At 41.2% G+C, this 20,601-nt stretch overlaps 1 protein-coding gene and 1 long non-coding RNA gene across 7 annotated transcripts in view; one reads left to right on the forward strand and one right to left on the reverse strand.

Annotated features, from left to right (window-relative positions):
• Positions 1-8,082, forward strand: part of OSBP2 (oxysterol binding protein 2) — a 130,599-nt gene extending 122,517 nt beyond the window's left edge. For 3 of the 6 annotated variants that reach the window (XM_028528439.2, XM_028528445.2, XM_028528441.2), the window contains 2 exons: positions 6,209-6,435; positions 6,559-8,082. In XM_028528439.2, the coding sequence (XP_028384240.1) occupies positions 6,209-6,435; positions 6,559-6,701 (370 nt within the window). In that variant the 3' untranslated portion in view covers positions 6,702-8,082. Of the gene's footprint in view, positions 1-6,208; positions 6,436-6,555 lie in introns of all 6 variants that reach the window. The other 3 variants (XM_028528438.2, XM_036014467.1, XM_036014466.1) reach the window with 1 other exon arrangement.
• Positions 275-19,134, reverse strand: LOC118497996. Its single transcript, XR_004900521.1, has 3 exons — positions 19,005-19,134; positions 18,439-18,441; positions 275-286 (listed from the first exon to the last, which is right to left on the reverse strand). It is a non-coding gene; the product is annotated as an uncharacterized LOC118497996 (long non-coding RNA).
• Positions 19,135-20,601: the final 1,467 nt, after the last annotated feature.

The raw sequence follows: 20,601 nt of genomic DNA on the forward strand, positions 1-20,601 counted from the left end.
ACAGCAGGACCTGGCCTGGAAGGGGAGAGACCGTTATCTGAAGGGAAAACAGCAGAGAACTTTCCACACATGAATTTATATACAGAAACTGTTGATACGACTTAAAGAAAATACTAAGCAGCCAGATTTTGAAAAGACATTACTACCCAAGGAACAGCAGACCGACAGCTGTCACCTCAGTGGCAACAATGGGAGCTTGAGGACAGTCACATGAGATCTTCCATGTGCGTGAAGACTCCCTGCTAGGAGTTGAAATAGACATTTTTCCAACAAATAAAAACTCATTCTGCCACTGGCAGACCTGCACTAAAGGATATGCCTCCAGCAGAAGGAAACTGATACCAGATGGAAAATCTAAGATGTATGAATGAGTGATGTGAACACTGAATAAAACCAAATAATAAATAATAATGTGGGGGTTAAAACCTAAGTGTAAAATGTAACTGTGATTACCTAAGAGGGATAAATGGAAGGACACTCCTTGAAGACCCTCACGCCGCCCGAGAGGAGGGTCAGGATGTGCGTTAACTTCTGACTGTGTGACATCTGCATGTTGTGATTCCTAGAGTCCTCGCTGAAGTAATACGTTTAACTGGAATCTCAGTAGACAAGGAAATGAATAAAAATGAAGAGGCGCAATAGTTAAATAGAGGAGATGAATTTCCCAAAATAAAAGACCCCACGTTGAAAGGGCCTACTGAGTTCCAGGGACAAGAGATAAAGAAGACTTCTGCCTAGACCACACGCTAGTGAAAATTAAGACGACCGAGGAGAAAATTCGGATAGCTCCCAGAGAGGAGTGAAAGATTTCAAGGGTGAAGAATCAGATCAACATCAGATTTTTCAACAGCCAGAGCTGGAGTAATATTTTCAAAGCGATGAAGAAAAGAAATTAGAAGGTAAACTTTCCTATCCAGCTAAGCGATCACTCAAATATGAGGGCACGCTAGAACGATGTCCTCAGGGAACAGCCTCCGCAGGTTTGATGCCCTAAGACCACAGTGAAAAAGGTGTCCCACGCAGCACTTTAAAAGGGGGAGAAAACACCAGCAGGTGCTGCAATATACAAAAGAAAAAGAGGAAACCGTCCAGCAGTAATCCAGAATTGAAAGTCCAGGCAATGACATGATGGGGTTTGGGGAGTCAGAGAAGGGTGCCAAGGGATGTGAAGGAATGCCAAGCTTTTATTAGAAGGGGGGGAGAGAGACAAGGTCCCTTGCAACCAGGGGAGCAATGGGCAGCAGCAGCTCATCCCAGGCTGACCCCCTTTTCTCTGACTCCCAGGGAGCCGACAGCAGCCCCGCCTCGGCTCACTCCTGTTGCCGCTTCTTTCCTAGGCCTGCTCTTGTTTCGCTTTCCCCAGCTTTAATAAACACACTCTCAAAATTTTTTAAGAAGTATAAACAAAATTAACACAGCAGAAATAGATCCAAGAATAATAGATGAAAATCACCAGTTAAAAGCAAAAACTGATAGGACTTTATTGAAGTCTAGATACATGCACCTTCTAAGAGATACCCAAAATATGAAGATGTGCAAAAGTTGAAGGTAAAAGATAAAGATATTATGAGAATACATACCAAAAAGCTATATAACTATTATCAGGTAGATTGTTTTAAAGATACTGTTTATTTACTTTTAGAGGAGAAGGGAAGGAGAAAGAGGGAAACATCAGTGTGTGGTTGCCTCTCAGACGCTCCCTACTGGGGACCTGGTCTGCAACCCAGGCATATGCCCTGACTGGGAATTGAACCGGCGACCCTTTGGTTCACAGGCTGGCACTAGATCCACTGAGCCACACCAGCCAGGGAAGGTAAATTAGATTTTAAGACAAAAGCATTATTAGGGATGGAAGAGTTGCTACATGATAAAAAGGTTGAGTTCTTCAAGAAGATAAAATACTTTCAAACATTAAACAGGTAATGAAAGAGCCTCAACAATGTACAAATATATTGGTTGTAAAGGGAGGAATTGATAAACCCACCACCACAGTGGAAGATTAAGAGATTTCAATACACCCCTCTCACATGTTGACAGGTTGGTCAATGGGGGGGAAACCAACCAGCAAAACTGATGGAGATCGAAACCACACAGGATATACACAAACTTACATTTGCAACAATCAGAGAACATACTTTTTTTACTCAAGTATACAAGAAATGTATGCAAAAATGAATCGTGTGCTAAACCCTAAGAAAGCTTCAACAAATTTACAGAGGGTGGCATACAGACCACAATGTATGGTAAGATCATTAACTTAGAAGTTATGAACAAGATGACAAAAAGTAGGAACAACTATAAAGGACACAAAGACAAAAACCAAAGGCGGTGGGGGGACTGGTGGGGGGGAAACGCAGAAAACTGTCCTTGAACAACAATAAAAATATTTTTTAAATGACAAAGAGTCCCCACATATTTGGAAAGAATTTTAAGTTGCTAAATAAATCACAGCTAGAAAATAAATTAGAATGGAAATTTTAAAATACTTGGATGAGAATGAAAAGATAACAAAACTGGCTGGATGTAACAGAGGCAATACTTTTAAAAAAATGTATTGACTTAAATAGGTATATAAGCTAAATTTGAGGGTTCTTTTTTCTGAGTTTCTATCCTGAGAATTAAAGTTCAACATACAAACCCAAGAAGAAAATATACTTTAAAAATAAGAGCAAACATTAATACAATAGGAAAAAAAAGAAGTTTCAAAAGCTGAAAGTTGATTCTTTGAAACAAACTGATGGGAACTACTGGCAAAACTGATTAAGAGAAAATGTAGAAATATTATTAAAAGTTTCATATGGCATGTAAAGCACAAAGATAAATTAAAATTCAGATGAGGACAAATTCTTTTAAAAAAATCACTTATAAGAACTGAGTATAGAGGAAATAAAGCTCATGAATAGTCCTGTAGTAATTTAAGAAATTTATTCAGTAGTTTTAAAACTCCTACGAGGGGGCCTGGCCAGGTGGTTGGAGCGTCGTCCCCTACGCCCAGGTTGCACACTTGACCCCATGCAAGAGTCAACCAGAGAATGCATGAATAGGTGGAACAACAAATCCATGTCTCTTTCTCTAAAATCAGTAAATATTCTTAAAAATCCCACGAGGAAAACACAAACCCCAGATAATTTTATAGGTGAATCCTACCAAATTTTCAAGAAATACAGGATCCAGCAGAAGTAATGCCTGCTTGAGTGTGGTTGGTAGGGTAATAATGTGGGTGTAGTAATTTATAGTTTTAATTTGAACATTTCACCTAGAATGTCATATGGTGTGCTTGAGTATGATATTATGTTATAGAATTACATGCTTATGGTTTTGTAATAAAAAGGAGGTGTTATTTGTGCCAGACCCTGTATGTTATTCTAGTTTTATATAAAATCTTCCAGACCATAGAAAAAAAATATTCTGCTATCTTATACTGAAGCCAGGGTAATCCTTATACCAAACCAGGCTAAGAGTAGTAGGGAAATAAAAGTTTTACCTTATTTTACTCAGGAATATATAAGCAAAATTCCAAAACAAAACATCAGAAAACCCAACCATGGATAGAGAGGATAACATTCTTCAATTATGTTGAGTTTATCCTGAGTATGCAAGGATAGTTTTATATTAGAAAATCCAAAAATTAATTCATCAATAACAGATCTCCACAGACTCAGAAAAAAAGTATCTTAGGTGCCTTAATATAAGATTAATATACAAAAGTCACCTGCATTTCTGCACACTAAAATAGCTAAAAGGTAAAATTCAAGAGAGAACACCAATTATCCTATCAGAGACCACCAAGGACCTTCTAATAAAAGGTACAATATATTCACTTCAATGTTTCTCTCCCTCTTCTTCCTTTCTCCTCTCTAAAAACAAAATCTTTTTTAAAGACAATTTTAAAAAGTGAAAAGAATATATAAACTTGGAGAAGATAATCACAATACTTATACATGACAAAAGATTAGTATCAAAATATATAAAGTGTTTTACCACAATTAAAAATAACAAAATAGATAACTTCTAATCAATGAGTAAGAATGACACAGGAAAGCACGAGAGTCGTGAACAGGAAGGTCATAAACAAGAGCACCACGTATGGCCAGTGGCCTCATGAAAATGATCAATATCATTGATAAGCGAGGAAGTGCAAATCAAAGCCACAGTGCGATACTGTTTTACCTTCATTTAATTCAAAACACTGACAAAGTCCGACAGAACCGGGCACTGAAGATGATGTGGGTCCACGGTATCTCTTACCCATCCCTGGTGGGATGTGCTTGGTACAACCACTCTGGAAAGCAGGTCGGCCTTACCTCTTAAAGAACAACATCACAGACTCCACAGCGCAGCAATTCCAGTTCGAGTATGCACTCCAGAGAAAGTCCTGCAAATGGACAACAGGCAACATGCATAAGACAACTCCGCAGCAAAAACTTGGAAACAACTACATTTATCAGATGAAAAACAGTGATGAATTCATAGGAGAGGATATTATACAGTAGTTGAAATAAATGAACCACAGCAAGGTGGCAACAATATAAATTTAAGCAATATATCAATAAAAGTTAAATACATCATGATATTCTTTTATACAAGTAGAAACAAGTATGTAAAAAAATATATATATATGAATACACACACACACTTAAGACTATGTAAAGATGCAGTAAAAGTACACTAACAGGAAAGTGAGGGACTGCTGAGCCCAGGAGACTTGCCGAGGGCTGCCTGAGAAGGGCACAGATTGGCGACCTGCCCGCACAGTCAGGTGGACGTTTCGCAGGATCACCCCTTTAGTTCAGGGTGGCGAGTGTGCACTAATACAGGCAGGCCACGTAAGGACCAGTAAAGAGAGGGCAGCATGTACCAAGGACAATGACTAATCCATAGCTGTGCATCAGAGGTCAAAAAAGGGAGAACAAAAAGAAAAAACTAGACAGATTTAAATCCATTAAAGGTGTTAGACTTCAGACAAGTTTTTAGAATCCAACTATATGTGGTTTGCAAGAGATATGTCTTAAAAAGTAAAGACTGGAATAAAAGGATGGAAAAAGGTACATCCATAGAAATACCAAATAACCTACGGTGGCCATATTAGTACTTAAACAAAAAGACTTGAGATAAGAAGGACATAATGATAAAGGTTCAATTCACCATAAAGATGAGTTTTAAACTTTAATGTACCCCGTACCTAATAACATAGCCTCAAAATATATACAGCAAAAGCTGGTAGAAATATAAGGAGAAATGGACTCATTTGCAAAGTAGGCAATTTTAATACAACCTCTCTTACAAATGGAGAGAAGCAGCAACATTTTAAAAAGTCAGGAGAATGGAAACGTGGAGCAGGCTGGCAGCCACCAGAGGGGAGGGGGGGAGGTAATGGCGGGAAGAAGGGGCAGGGACTAGTCAAAAGATCATGTATGGAGAACATGGAACACATGTATGGAACGCAAAGAACACATGGAACATTTGCAAAAACCAACCAAATCCTGCACCACAAATCAAATTTCAAAGAACTGAAATTATGCCAAGTATATGATGTGACTCCAAGGCAATTATACTAGAGATGAAAATGACTAGAAAAATCCTCATAAGTTTAAGGAGTTTACTTCCAAACAATTCCATAGGTCAAAGAAGATATGGGAATTAGAAAACATTTACAACTGCATGCTGTTGAAAGTATGCATACCAAAAATGGTGCGAAATATACTTTAAAATGCACATACTAGAAAAGGAAAGCTGAGATAAGCTAAAGAGGTTAGAAAAAGAACAGCAAAATAAACTTCGACAAAGCAGAAAGACTATAAAAGGAAAATCAATAAGAAAAAAAAAAAAAACACCTAAAACAGGGCCAACAAAATTTCATCTTCCACCAATGAAGAAAAGGGGCAAAACTCTGACCCGCGTTGAGAAGAGAAGGCACCTATAACCAACATCACAGGCAGCACAGCAATAATAATGAGAATGTTATGAAACAACTTCACACTGATAAATCTGAAAAAGTGAACAAAATGGGAGAATTCCCAGAGAAGTATAATGTAGCAAAACAGACGCAGATGGCGGCGCGGGGAGGCGGGAGCAGCTGAAGGGAGCGGCTGGGCTTTGCGGGCTCCTCGGGTGCGACCCGGAAGGCGCAGTGGGGCCGCGGGGGGCCGTGGAGGGGGCGGTGGGGGGCCGTAGAGGGGGCGGTATGCTCATGCCGTGCGCCACGCAGGGAGAACGCGGAGAACATGTACTACTTCTCCGAGCTGGCCCTGACCCTCAACGAGCAGGAGGATGGCGTGGCGCCCACCGACAGCCGCCTGCGGCCGGACCAGCGGCTGATGGAGAAGGGGCAATGGGACCAGGCCAACACGGAGAAGCAGCGGCTGGAGGAGAAGCAGCGCCAGTCGCGGCGCCGGCGGCTGGAGGCCTGCTCTCGGGGATGCAGCTCGGAGGATGGTGAGGCCAGGGGATGGAGGGGATGTCCCCGGGAGCGGGAAGGGGTGTCTGGGGGCCCGGGAGGGGGTTCCCGGTGGGCGAGGAGGGGCTGCCTGCCCACCGCCCGCTGTGCTCGCCCAGCAGAGAAGGAGGCGGATGTGTACACACCGCTGTGGTTCGAGAAGAGGCTGGACCCGCTGACCGGGGAGACGGCCTGCGTGTACAAGGGCGGCTACTGGGAGGCCAAGGAGAAGCAGGACTGGCACATGTGCCCCAACATCTTCTGAGCGCCACCCCCTCCTGCAAATACAGGCCCTGCACAGCCTGGCCCCCCTTTTACTCAATGCACTCAAGTTAGTACTTAATGGCCCTCCCACCCACCTTTTTCCTTTCCTTTTTTTTTAAACACTTTTTGGGGGCTCCCACCTTGGAAGGAGAAAGTGCTGGCCCAATTCTCTCCAGTTCCTGAGTGCCCCTGGTCATCTGTGCCCCTTCACTATGGACTTGGGCCCCCTCGGCCCCAGCTCCCAGTTACCACAACTCAGGCAGCTGGCGCGGGCTCTGGACTGCCCAGTCACCAGCCCCCCCACCCCAGGAGGAACTGACCCCTCCTAGGGAGCCGCTTTCAACTTTTTTAGAAAAGACTATCTCCACTTCTTTCCATCCAAGATGTTTAGTAAATATTTTTAGTACAGCACTTAGTAGACAACTTTCTAAGTGTGCTTTCTTGCCACAAAAGTGTCCTGGCAGGAGCCCCTTCTTTTTAAGACATCAGGAAGCCAGAAAGACCCTTCGAGTCCAGAGTATTTTGTAGCTCAACGTAGCAAGACTGCCCCCCAGGAGCCCACCACACAGAAGGGACAGGGAGGGGTCGCTGCCCCTCCAGGTCGTCTCTGGAGCTACGGCCACGGTGGGGGAGTAGGACACAGAGGGGCCCCCATGATTTGAGGGCGACCTAGCCTTGGCCATCCAGGGGCTGCTCCCCAGCCCCCAAGAGGCCAGGAAAGGCTGGGGGCAGGGCCTACAGGTGCTGCTCACCCCAGAACCAGGCCCCAAATCAGCAATAAGAACAAACCCTCAGCTCAGCCTGGGCGTTGCCCTGGGCCCCAGAGACCTAGCATCTGGCCTCGGCTTCGGGCACCTCTGGGGTGCCCCATCTCAGCAACCCCCGGACCCTTTATTTGCCTGATTTATATAAATATATAAATATATATAAAATAGCTATTTTGCTTAAATTTCTATGGTATGTGGAAATGAAAAAATGATGAAGACAGGGCTTCATCCTGTCTGAGTTTGGCCTTCCTGTCAGCTGCACCCTGCCCTCTCCTTGGACCCCCTTCCAGTGGCTTCTGCCAGCAGTGGGGGGACTGGGCCGCTGTGGCCACTGTCCCAGCCCTCAGGACCCCCACTCCAACCCTTCCCACTTCAGTTTTGTCCTGAAAATCCACCACGGGGTTTTTCTTTCTACTCCAGGACTGGTTTTGTTTTTATAAGGAAAAAACGTGAAAGCACCACCTTGTGAAATGCCTTAGGGCGCCCACTCCCGAGAGTCAGGGCGGCTGGCAGCCCGCCAGGCCCGCAGCAGAGCTGTACACTGTACCTCTTCTCAGCACCGTGTGTGGTGAGCGCCTTCTGACCGGTAATAAAAACCTTGGATTTGGCGTTTTCCATGGCCCTGTCCCTGAATCTGTGACTGGGTGGAGCAGGGCTGATACAAGAACACGCGTGACAGCCCACCAGGCGGCATCCGGGAAGAGCCTGGGGCTTTATTCTGCCCATTCTGAGCAGGCAGCGGGGCGCTGGTCTGGATGGGAGGGGTGGGGTGGGGCGACGACCTAGTGGGATGGGGTCTGGGCCAGGAAGGGCTTTTTTAGAAAAATGTGTAAGGGCTGAGTCAGCATCTAGCAATGGCGTCATGGCTTTACCCGACTCTGTCTGGGATGGGGTCATGGCTTTACCCGACTCTGTCTGGAGCCAAGCTAAGGTCCCACCATCCTCTGCAAGGGAAGGCCTGCCCTGGTGAATTACAGTTGCTTGACAATGGTGACCTAGGGCTTCTGTTGCCTAGGTTGCCAAGCAACCCAGATCACTAGTTACCAGGACTGGGAAGCTGATCTGGCCTAGGCCTAGTGGGTCCTCTTCCCACTACTACTGCTTCCAGGTGAGGGGACGGAGTGGAACAGGGCACCACAGGGACATCAGAGCCAGCCTCTAACCATCTGTCCTGACGCCAGGCGCTATGGGATCCAAGGCTGCACTGCTTCCTCCCCAGGGCCTTGCTCGCCCGTGTGGGTGGAGGCAGGCACTGGTGAGTCCCGGCAGAGGGGCTGGCAGGGCAGCTCTCACTGGATGGAAGGGTGGAGACAGGGGTGGTGAGGCAACCCCAGGACAGACCTTACCTGGGGGCAGTGGAGGGGGTCTGCCAGGGCAGGGGATGGGCTGCATGGCCAAAGGCCAGTCCCCTGAGGCAAACTGAGGAATCAGATCCTGGAGTGGAGCCAGACAGAACTCTGAACAGGGCATAACACCAAGCTTACATTCCAGAAGCCACTCTGACCAGCACGACACAAAATCCGCCTGTACTCAGCGGTCTGTCCACCAGCCGCCACTGAATGGGAAGTCTAATAGATTTCTACAACGTGAAACATAAGAAGCCTCAGAATACATCCAACAAAAAGATGCAAAAGGGCTTCAACAGATAAACTTTAAAGCTTTACTGAATGACAAAGACTTGAGTTCACAGGAAAAATGCCATTTACATGGATAGGCAAACTCAGCTATACCGGTTCTCCCCAAACCTACAAAGTCAACATGGTCCAAGTCAAAATTCCACCAATATTTTTCAAAAACTTGACTAGTTGACTGTGAAATTTGTATGGGAGAGTAACTGCACAAGAAGTAGCTAAGGCAATTCTTAAAAAGAACAAGATGGGGAGGTGCAGGGTGGACAATGTGGACTTGACCTGCAGGTACCCGAACCCACTAGAAAATTACCAACAGCTTCCTTTTCTCCACTGTACTCTGGCACCATCCGGCCACCATGTATGCTATTTGGTGACTGACTGCCTCCAGGACCCCCAATGGGACTGTGAGCTTCATGAGAGTAGTAACCTTGTCTAGTTTATACATTGTAGCACCCCCAGTGCCTGGCACTTAGTAGGTGCTCCTTAAATAGGTATTGAGTGCATTAATTTCAGGCCAGGAAACCCAACTAGAGAAAAGGTTCAGGGGGATACCCCTGGGGCAGCTGGGGAGTGTGGCTGTGGCCTCAAATTGTGAGCAGGCCTCAGAGACAGAACTGGGAAGAGCGGAGCCCAGGGACCCAGGAAACTCCTGCTTTCCCCAGGCTCCGGAGTCCAAATCATTGCTCCTGATAGACTGTCAGGGAGGAGGCATATGGCTCCCTCCTCTCCGGGGCTGGGTGGGGCTCAGCACGAGAGGGATGGCAAGGAGAGGACACTAAAAAGAAAAATGTCAAAGTGCTACACAGAGAACAGAACCAGAGATGGTATGTTTTCTTTTTATGAAGCTAGCCAGGTAACTTTAATGACAAACACCTGATAAAGACTGCACTAAATATATAGTTCAGTCTCAAGAACAGAATTTTCATATATCCGAATATGAAAATAACGGAACCCAGCCACAATCAGAAGACAGACACCCCAAACTGGTAAACCTATGCCCAAGTTGGGTTTACCACAGAAATGCCAGGACGCTTTTCATTGAAAATCATTGTATCAACCAACGGTTCAAGGAAGACTTCTCTTTCTGGCAATATGGTACCCTAGGTGCCTAGAGAATCAAAAACTAGACATGCTGGATAAAATGTTAAAACACCTTAAATGCATTCATGAGCTAGAAAGAATGTAACGAATACTCAGGCCAGAAGTCACACGGGTGTAGAAACCTGGAGAGAGAGAAGGAGCTCTGAAGCCCGCTTCTCTGCCACAGCCACTTACAGAGCCCAGTGGGCCGAGAGGTAGGTTTCATTGCCTCAAATGACCATCCCAAAGTAAGGCATCCGAAAGGAGATGTCCCCTAGAAAGCTGGGTCTCCAAAAAGCTAAACCTTCAATATAATGGTGAATCAAAAATAAAATACAGGGAAAATTACTTGTTTTAATAAATGTTAGCCCTAGCCCTGGCTGGTATAGCTCAATGGATTGAGCGCAGGCTACAAACCAAAGCAACCACACATTGTTGTTTCTCTCTCTCCTTCTCCCTCCCTTCCCCTCTCTATAAATAAATAAATAAAATCTTAAAAAATAAAAATAAAAAAATAAATGTTAGCCCTCAACAGAGCAGGAAGAAAAAAAAATCCCCTAAGAATTTGTAACCAGGAGTGGGCCCTCACTTGGTTTTGCAGTCTAATTACATACTACCTAGCTGACCCAATAAAACTTCTAGTACAGAATACAGCATGCTCCCAAATGCAATGTCGCCAGTCACATGAGAGAAGCAAAAAAATCCTGTGGAGGGTCTTCCCATCATGCCAGGCACATGAAGTTGCAAGAAAAATGAGCAGTTCACGGTATACTATCTCTAAACACGCAGACTCAACACACAAGCTGGCCCAGGGACAGACAGGGGCTAACTGAACTAACAGCAGAGTAAGACAAAAGACTCCTCCATATAATGAAATTATCAGAATATAAAATAAGCATGCTAAATATATTTCTAGAAACAGAAGGGTGTCTTTAACATGAGTATTTAAAAAAATACTAAAGAAATTCCAGAAATTGGGAAAAATCACTAAAAATAATAGCTTTGTAACGGGTTACACAATGAAGAGAGTGACATGGAAGTGAGATCTGAAGAAAGCAGCCAGAATGCAACACAGACACAGAGGGCACAAATATGAAGGAGAAGTCAGAGACACGGAGGATAAAGTGAGAACTTCCTACACGCATCTAATCTTTGTCAAGGAACAGGAACAATCTTTGAAGAGTTAATGACTAAGAAATTTCTGAGAGCTCATAAGAAACACCAACGCACAGACTGAATCCTAATCAGGGTAGATAAAAAGACATCCACAGCTAAATACAATGCAGTGAAGTTGCAAAGCCCTTAAAATGCCAAAATGCCAAAACCTTGAAAGAAACCAGATTAGGGAGGGAAAAAAAAAAACATCCAAAATTACCTTCAAAGAGCATCAGACTGAGAGTTGACCTCCAAAGAAAGATGACAATGAAGTGTTATCTCCAAAGTAGAGGAAAAAAATATTAGCATTCCCAGTGAAAATATCTTTCAGGAACCAAAGGAAAATAAAGACATTAACAAAAACTTAGTAAAACAATATTAATAGTGTCTTGTGCAGTTAGACTTTGATGAGTTAAACATTACATAAAACATCTTAGAGTAATTACTAAAGGAATAGGATACTAAATTTCCAAAACAGAGGAAAAAATATTTATGTGGAGGAGAAAGCTTGTATCTGAAAGAAGACATGAAAGGAATGCAGTTAAGGTGGAATAAAAATTACAGAGTACAGAAACAAGTCAATAATGTATCAATAACCACACAGAATTTAAGTTAAATGTTTCAGATAAAAACAATACCTGTAGTAAAAACATAATCCAACTGTAGGCTACTGACAAGCATACACGTAAAACATAAATACAGGCGCGCCTCGGAAATACTGTAGGTCCAGTTCCAGACCATATCAATAAAGCAAATATCACAATAAAGGGCATCGCAGGAATTTTTTGGTTCTCGGTGCCTATAACAGTTATGGTTATACTATACTGTAGTCTAATAAGTGCATTATATCTAAAAATGTGCATTCCTTAATTTTAAAAATATTCTCTTGCTTAAAAAAAAAAGCTTATCATCTGAACCTTCAGCTAGTTGTAATCTTTTTGTTGGTGGATGTTCTTGCCTCAGTGATGAAAATTCAGTATCTCTTAAGTGCAATAAAGCTAAGCGTAATACAATTAGGTATGCCTGTACACAGAGAAAATTTAAGGCAAAAAATATTACTAGATGCCAATTCCAAGGAAAAAATGTCATTTTATAATGATAAAAGGTAAAGTTTTAAAACTCTTACGGCACCCAATAACATCTCAAAATAAACTCAAATGGACAGTCACAAGGAGAAACAGATAAATCCAAAATCTAATGGAAGATTTTCACATATCTTTTGCAGTAGTAAGAGCTCAGACACACAAAAATCAGCAAATTTTCAAATAACACAATTAACAAACTTGACGTTATAGAAATAGGGCAGTACACATAACTGTAGAATGTATGTTTCTGAGACACACTTGAACATTCATGAATATTAACCACATATTTGGGCTGGTCATAAAGCCGTGGCAAATTTCAAAGTACTGGTCTACAGACCACATTCTCAGACCACAATGAAGACATTTCAAAATTAATAACAAAAAGATTTTTAAAAAACCAGCTTTTAAATATTAAGAAATACAGATTTAAATAACTCACGAATCAAAGGAGAAAATAACAAGTCAGAAAATAGTTAAAAATTAAAATATACAGCAAAACTTGCAGGATACAGATAAAGGAGTACTTAGAGGAAAATTTATAGTATTAAAAATCACATTGTAAAAGGCAAAAAATAATGGGCTAAACATCTAATCTGAGTAAGAAAATAAACAGGATAAACTCGAAGGACAAGAAAAGAAATAAGGGTCAGAAATTAATAAAAGATAAACATGACAGGGAGGATCAAGAAAGCTGAGGTTGATTCTTATAAAAACTAAAACTGAGAAACTGTATTGATTGGCAAAACAGAAAAGGGAGGAAAAGCAGGAAGGAGGGAGGAAATGAATGAACCAAAAAGTGTTTGAAATGAAAAGAGGAAGTAAAGACAGATGCCACAAACATTTTAAAATAAGGATATTATGAACAACTTTGTGACAATCTGTTTGGAAACGGAGGTTAAAACCCTAGAAAAATACAACTTAAAACTGGTTCAAAAAACCTAAATAGAATTATAACCATTTTTTAATTTAAAAGTTAAAAATCTTCCCTCACACATATGCACACAAACTCTAGACACCGATTACCAAGAAATAACCAATCTTGCAGAAGCTATCACAGGACCACAAAAAAAGAGGGACGTTCCTCTAACTCATTTCTTGAGGCTACTGTATAACCTGGTCACCAAAAACCTAACAAGGACAGTGTGAGGAAGATGACAAACTAGTGTCATTCAAATGATGGTACAATTCAAAACAAAATCTTAACAGATCTACCAATATAGAAAACTTACAACCTTACTCCAGAATGCAATATCAGAAAGGCAACACGCTAAGAAAAACTAAGCAATGCAATTTGCCACATTAACAAATTAAAGGAGAATGGATGGATAAAACACTTTAGATAAAATTCAACAAACACGTGGTATTTAAAAGGAAAAATGGTTAAAATAGTAATAGAAAATAATATCTTCATGCCTCAGGTAGGAAACATTTTTCTTTTTTTTTCCTGGAAAGGAAAAAATTGATTTTTGTGTTTAAACATCATTCTCCCACTATAGAAAACAGGGACCATTCCCACTTCCTCCCCCTCATACCTTCCCACTTTGAGACAAATTAATGCCCAATGGTGATTTGGGTGTGGTCCATCTGCTCCCGGTCCTGAGTCTAGAGATCTGAGTTGGAGTGAGACAGGCTACCCACCAACGCCACACGCCTCTCCTTCATGAGATGAGTTTGTTGAGTTCAATTTCACATTTAAATCTCACTGTTATTGGAACCAATTTGGAGTTCTTTAGATAATTTTAAAATAGAATCAAAAGGGACAGTGCACCTTTCACTTAAAGTCTTTCCAGACTAAAATAAAAATATTTTTAATTGATTTAAGAGAGAAAGGAAGGGAGGAGAGAGAGAGAAATATCGATTTGTTGTTCCACTTATTTATGTATTAACTGGTGGCTCCTCGTATGTGCCCTGACCAGAAATCTAACCTGCATCTTGGCATATCGGAATGATGCTCTAACCAACACAGCTACCCAGCCAGGGCCTATATGTAAACATTTTTTTATCCCTCTCTTTTAATCCACCCCACCCATTCCCAACACCCCATCCCTCTCCCCTCCCCCCACTACACTGTCACCTATGGAGATGATGTCTATGGAAATAGCCATTCTGAGTTCTTAGGTCTTTCTTTCCTGTAGTGTCACAGTCTGAGTGTGATGTGTGAGGATTTAGGAGGGGGTGCTGGCACAAGGGGTGTGGCCACACAGCTGCACCTTTCCATTCCATCACCAGCGCCCACTACCTTCTCGCCTCGAGCTTGGGGCACGTCACCAAGAAGGTCTCACGTTCCAAACAATCTGCGTCAATGGCACACGGGTAATGGTAGCAGAACACGCACCCTTTGCGCAGCAGCCCAAGGAGGCACCTGCCTCCTGGCAGTGGAAACACTTCGTCTATTTCCAATGCTGCTTACAGGCAGTAGAGCCTCCAGACCAGGTAGGTTCCATGTGCCCAGAGAATACAACCTTCATGAACCCAAAATTCATTGCTGTCAAGAGGTAGTTCAGGGATTTGTAACTCCAGCTCGGGGCCACTTTCCAAAGTGGGGGGCACTGAGGGCTTTGAGCCAGCTTTTCACTGCCGCCCTCCATGGTTGCTTTTTTACAGGGGAGCCCCTAGGCCAGGGACCGAGGGCATCCGGTCTCTCAGAAGGGTGTTGCCCTTTAAACCGGGGGTGGGCAACCAGGGTCCTCTGATCCTGCTGCTCCTCCTCCTCAGTGTCTCTCCTGAAGGCACCGGAAGTGCCTTCGTGACGTATCTTAACTCTGCTCTGCCCTTTGAAGAGGTGGGTTCTTTGGGAAAGTGGCTGCATCATCTGGGGCATAAGAGGGTCAAAAGAGGCCACCCATGTTCCAATAACTGGCCCACTGAACACACAGACAGCAAACCAAGGACCCGACAAGACTCTGTCACCACAAGTTCCCACAGCAGGAAGGACAGGGCTGGGAGTGCCTTGCTCTCAGTGCTGCCGGGAGGCAGGGTCAGAGACCTCTGCCCCTTCGGACCCCTCACCAGTTTGGTCTGTTCTTCTTCAGCACTGATTGTACAAATGGCTCCAAGTTCACACTTATTTACCATTCAGTTGTAAGGGGGAAAGACCTGTCCTTAGCATTGCTTTTATCCAGTGGTGGGGTGGCATATTAGTTTGATCTCAGGCTCTTGGGGTTCTACGGTGGGAACTGCCTGTCGGGTTTTCCACTTCCAGGGAAGCATTTCTTAAACATTACAAGAAATGCACACGATAGAAGAGAAAAGATTAAATTAGCCTATGTTAAAATTAAGAAGTTCTACTTGTCAAAAGATCTTAAAAAGTAAAAAAAAAAAAAAAAAAAAAAAAAAAAAGTATGCCAAAGACAGAAAGAAATTAGCAACACAGATAAATTACAAAGATCTGGTATCCAAAATATACAAAAAAATACAAAAGATTAGAAAAATGAGCAAAAGTCTTGAACAAACATTTTTTATCAAAGAACAACTCTAAGTGGTCAATACACACAAAGAAGTGCTCAACCGCATTACAAATCAGGGAAATGCAAATTAAACAACAGTGAAATACCACTACACACCCATCAGACTGACAAAAAAATTTCAGGTCTATCAATATCAAATGTAGGGCAGGGAAGCAGAAAAATGAAGTACTTAGTGCCAATGGGTTGCTTCTGAAAACATTTTAGCATTACCTAGTAAAGTTCAAATGGGCATGACCTATGACTCAGTGATTCTACTCCAAGGATTATAGCCTAATGAGAAGGTGCTGCAGGCATGCAATCGAGACATACACAAGTATATCCACAGATGCACTGTGATAGCAAAAAAACTAGAAACACCCAAATGCCAGTCAGAGGCTTGGATGTGCAACTGCAGGTGTACTTCCCTTGTTTTCTTCACTGTATAGCAAGTGTTCAGCAGTGATAGGATACAATAGTGAAGGCGAATATGTCATAGCTACATCCAACAACTTGGATGAATTTATGGAAGATAATATTGAAAAGAAAAAGCAAATTTCAGAAGAGTAAATAAAGTGTCATGTCCAAACGTTTAAAAGCAGGCAAAATAAAACATGTTAGGAATACAAACCAAGTATATACAAAGTATAAGAAGAGCAAAGAAAAGATGAACACAGAATTCAGGACGGTGATTACCCATTAAGCAGGGAGAAAAAGAGAGAGGGTCCAGGAGGGGAAGACACAGATTTATAAAGCAGTAATAAGGCTTTTTCTTAAACCAGTACATTATATACTCCTTTTACCTTATAAATACTTTACAAATGCAGTATTCTTTTGTAGCTATTTAATGTTTAATAAAAATAACTGTTAAAACAGCAGCTTAAAGGAGAAAAACCCTATATGGTTGTATTGATCGATGCTGAAAAAAAAATTTGACAATGTAAAAATGAATAAAGGAACACCTCATTCCAAACAGAGTTGGGAAGTCATGAAGGGAAGGCCCTCAAACACACACTACTTGCCATAGCTTTTTCGCCACACCCCACCACAAAGCAGCCTACTTCACATACCCCCACAGAAAGGAGGAAGATTTTTCTCCTTGCCCAGCAACAACTCACCCAATTAGAAGCCACCACAACCCTTAACTCTCCATCTTCTCCAAAGAACTTTCGTCAAAACTGCCTCTCCCTATTCCCCTCCACCCCGCTTCCCCTATACAAATATGTTCCTCCTGTCTGTTCTCCGGATTTGCCTGTGGTTCCCCATAGTTTGCTTGCCCTGAATTGCAATTCCTCTGCTGATAATCTCTGTTGTTTAATTTTTAAGGTTGACAACAGTCTCCAGGGGCGCACAACCACATTTCATTCCGTGTCACTGGTGCCCTCCTGGCAACAGACTCAGGCAGCACAGGCAGCCACGGCTCAGACCCAGGGACCCCATGTGTTTTGTTCTGTTTTTTTTTTTTTTAACAGGAAAGTCTAGCCACACCATCAGATAAGGGAAAGAAATAAAAAGCATCCAAACTGTTAAAGAAAAATAAAACTCATTATTTGTAGGTGACATGATACTGTATAGAGAGAACCCTAAAGATTCCATCAAAAAACTATTCGAACTGATAAATGAATTTAGCAAAGTGGCAGGATACAAAATTAATACTCAGAAATTGGTTGATTTTCATACACCAAATAATGATCAGAAAAAGAAATTAAGAAAACAATCCCATTTACAATTGCATCAAAAAATAAGTAAAATACCTAGAAATACATTTAACCAAGGAGATAAAAGACCTGTACTCAGAAAATTACAAGACACTGATGACAGAAATCAAAGATACCAATATACCATGCTCACGGATAAGAACTAACATCATTAAAATGTCCATACTACCCAAAACAATCTATAGATTAAATACAATTCCTATCAAAATACCAATGGCACTTTTCACAGAACTAGAACAAATAATCCAAAAATGTATGTGGAAGCAGAAGAGACCCCAAATAGCCAAAGCAATCTTGAGAAAGATGAACAAAGCTGGAGGTATCACACTACCTGATATTAAACTATACTACAAGGCTATAATAATCCAAATGGCATAATATTGGCATAAAACAGACACACAGACTAGTGGCAAAGAACAGAGAGCTCAGAAATAAATTCATGCCTATTTGGTCAGTTAATCTGTGACAAAAGAGGCAAGACTATACAATGAGATAAAGATAGTCTATTCAATAAATGGTGTCAGGAAACCTGGACAGTTATGTGCAAAAAACCAAAACCAGACCACCTTCTTATACCATATACAAGAATAAATTCAAGATGGATTAGAGACTTAAATGTTAGACTTGAAACCATAAAACTCTTAGAAGAAAACATTGTCAGTAAACTCTTTCACACAGCTCTTAGTAATATTTTTCTTAATATGTCTCTTTGGGCAAGGGGGAAAAAGGAAAAAAAAGAAACAAATGACTATATCTAACTGAAAAGTTTTTGCACAGCAATGGAAACCACTAACAAAACAAAAACAACCTATTGAATGGGAGAAGATATTCACCAATGATAAGCCTGGTAAGAGGTTACTATCTAAAAATTTCTAAAGAATTCATACAACTTAACACCAAAAACAAAAACAAACCCAAAACAGACAATCCAATTAAAAAATGGGTAGAGGACCTGAACAGACATTTCTCCAAAGAGGACATACAGATGGACCAACAGACCCATGAACAGATGCTCACAATCACTAATCAGAGAAATGCTAATTAAAACCACAATGAGCTATCACCTCACACCTGTCAGAATGGCTGTCAATAAATCCACCAACAGCAAGTGTTGATGAAAATGTGGAGAAAAGGGTACACTGTGTGCTGTTCGTAAGACGGCAAACTGGTGCAGCCACTATGGAAAACAATAATGGAAGTTCATCAAAAAATTAAAAACAGAACTACCTTAGGAACCAGAAATTCCACTTCTGGGTATGTATCTTAAGAAATCCAAAACACGAATTCGAAAAGATATATATATATGTGTGTGTGTGTGTGCATCCCTATGTTCACTGAAGCATTATTTATAATAGCCAATATATGGAAGCAACCTAAGTTCTTATTAATAGACAGTTGGATAAAAAGGAGGTGATACATATATACTGTATTGGCCAAAAAGCCTGTTTAGGTTTTTTCCATAAAATAAAACACATTTTTCATTTTCACCAATAACTTTACTGATTTGGATATTTTGAGTATGTTGGCTCTCTCTCACTATTGGCTTCTAGTGGGTAGAGGCCCAGGTGCTGCTAAACATCTTCCAGTGCATAAGACAGCCCCACAGCAAAGAATTATTTGGCCAAAATGTCAATGGGACCGGACACTTCACAAACCACTTTTGACACATTCAATCAGTCACAGCACTTTCTCCATACAAACATGGCACAAATCTTTTATTGCGTTTTCATTGAGTTTTATTGTCTTTCAGTTGCGTTCTTACCTTTTTAAAAATAATAAAGCATAATTTGCCAAAAATGTTGCAGATTTTCTTCCATCTTCAATATTAAAATGACTACAGAAAAATTAACCAATTTTGATAATTTTTAAAATGCTGATATGATAGCTGTCACCATACAATCTAACAAAATTGTTTCAAGTGAAGTTAAAGACAACTAAGCACTACTAGAGCCATCGTACGAAAAAAAAGTAATGGACTTTTTGGTCACCAACACAATGGAATGTTGCTCAGCCATAAAAAAGAATGAAATCTTACCATGTGAGACATGGATGGGCTTAAGAGGGTATTATGCTAAGTGAATAAGTCTGTCAGAAAAAGACAAACACCATATAATGTCACTTATATGTGGAATCGGAAGAACAAAATAAGCAAAACAGAAACAGATTCATAAAAAGAGAACAAACTAACAGTTGCAAGATGGGAGGAGGGTTGGGGGACTGGTTAAAAAAGTTGAAGGGACTAAGAAGTATAAATTGCAGTTATAAAACAGTCACAGAGATGTCAAGTATGGCCTAAGGAATATAGTCAGTAATATGGTAATAACTATACAGTGCCAGGTGTGTACTAGACATATGGGGGTATCACTTCATAAATTATATAAATGTCTAACCGCTATGCTGCACACATGAAGCTGATAGAAAATATTGAATGTCAACTGTAATTGAAAAATAAAAATAAATTTAAAAAAACAGAAGGAAACTACTTGTACACTTCAAAGGCCATTTGCCAAAACCAACAGCTAACATCCTGCTCAATTGTTAACATGTGATTTCTATCCACATCACACGTGGACTTCAATCTACATTAGAAGCAAGACAAGGATGATTATTCGACATTGTTTCAGAGTTCTAACTAAAACAAACTAGCACTTAACTTGGTATACTGACAAATCAACAGATTGTGCCTATAAAACACAGGTTTTTCTCTATATTAAAATCATTAGTTTTTCTCTATATTAAAATCAGGAATACAGATGGGAAAAAATATCCCATTCACAAAAACCATAAAATACTAGGAATAAATTTAATGAGAAAGATACAGAACCCATATAGAGAAAGCATAAAATCACACTGGAGAACCTAAAAGAAGTCTAACAAGTGGAAACCATTTTTTATCGTCTGGAGAGCTTTTAGGATCACAAAAATATCAAGTGCCCCAAAACTTACATCTAAATTTAATATAATTATTTAAATCCCAATAGAATTTTTGGTTTGGGCAAGAATGGGAGAGAATTAAAGTGAT

This window comes from Phyllostomus discolor, chromosome 13 (genome assembly GCF_004126475.2).
Source record: "Phyllostomus discolor isolate MPI-MPIP mPhyDis1 chromosome 13, mPhyDis1.pri.v3, whole genome shotgun sequence".
In the NCBI taxonomy this organism is placed as follows: Eukaryota; Metazoa; Chordata; class Mammalia; order Chiroptera; family Phyllostomidae; genus Phyllostomus; species Phyllostomus discolor.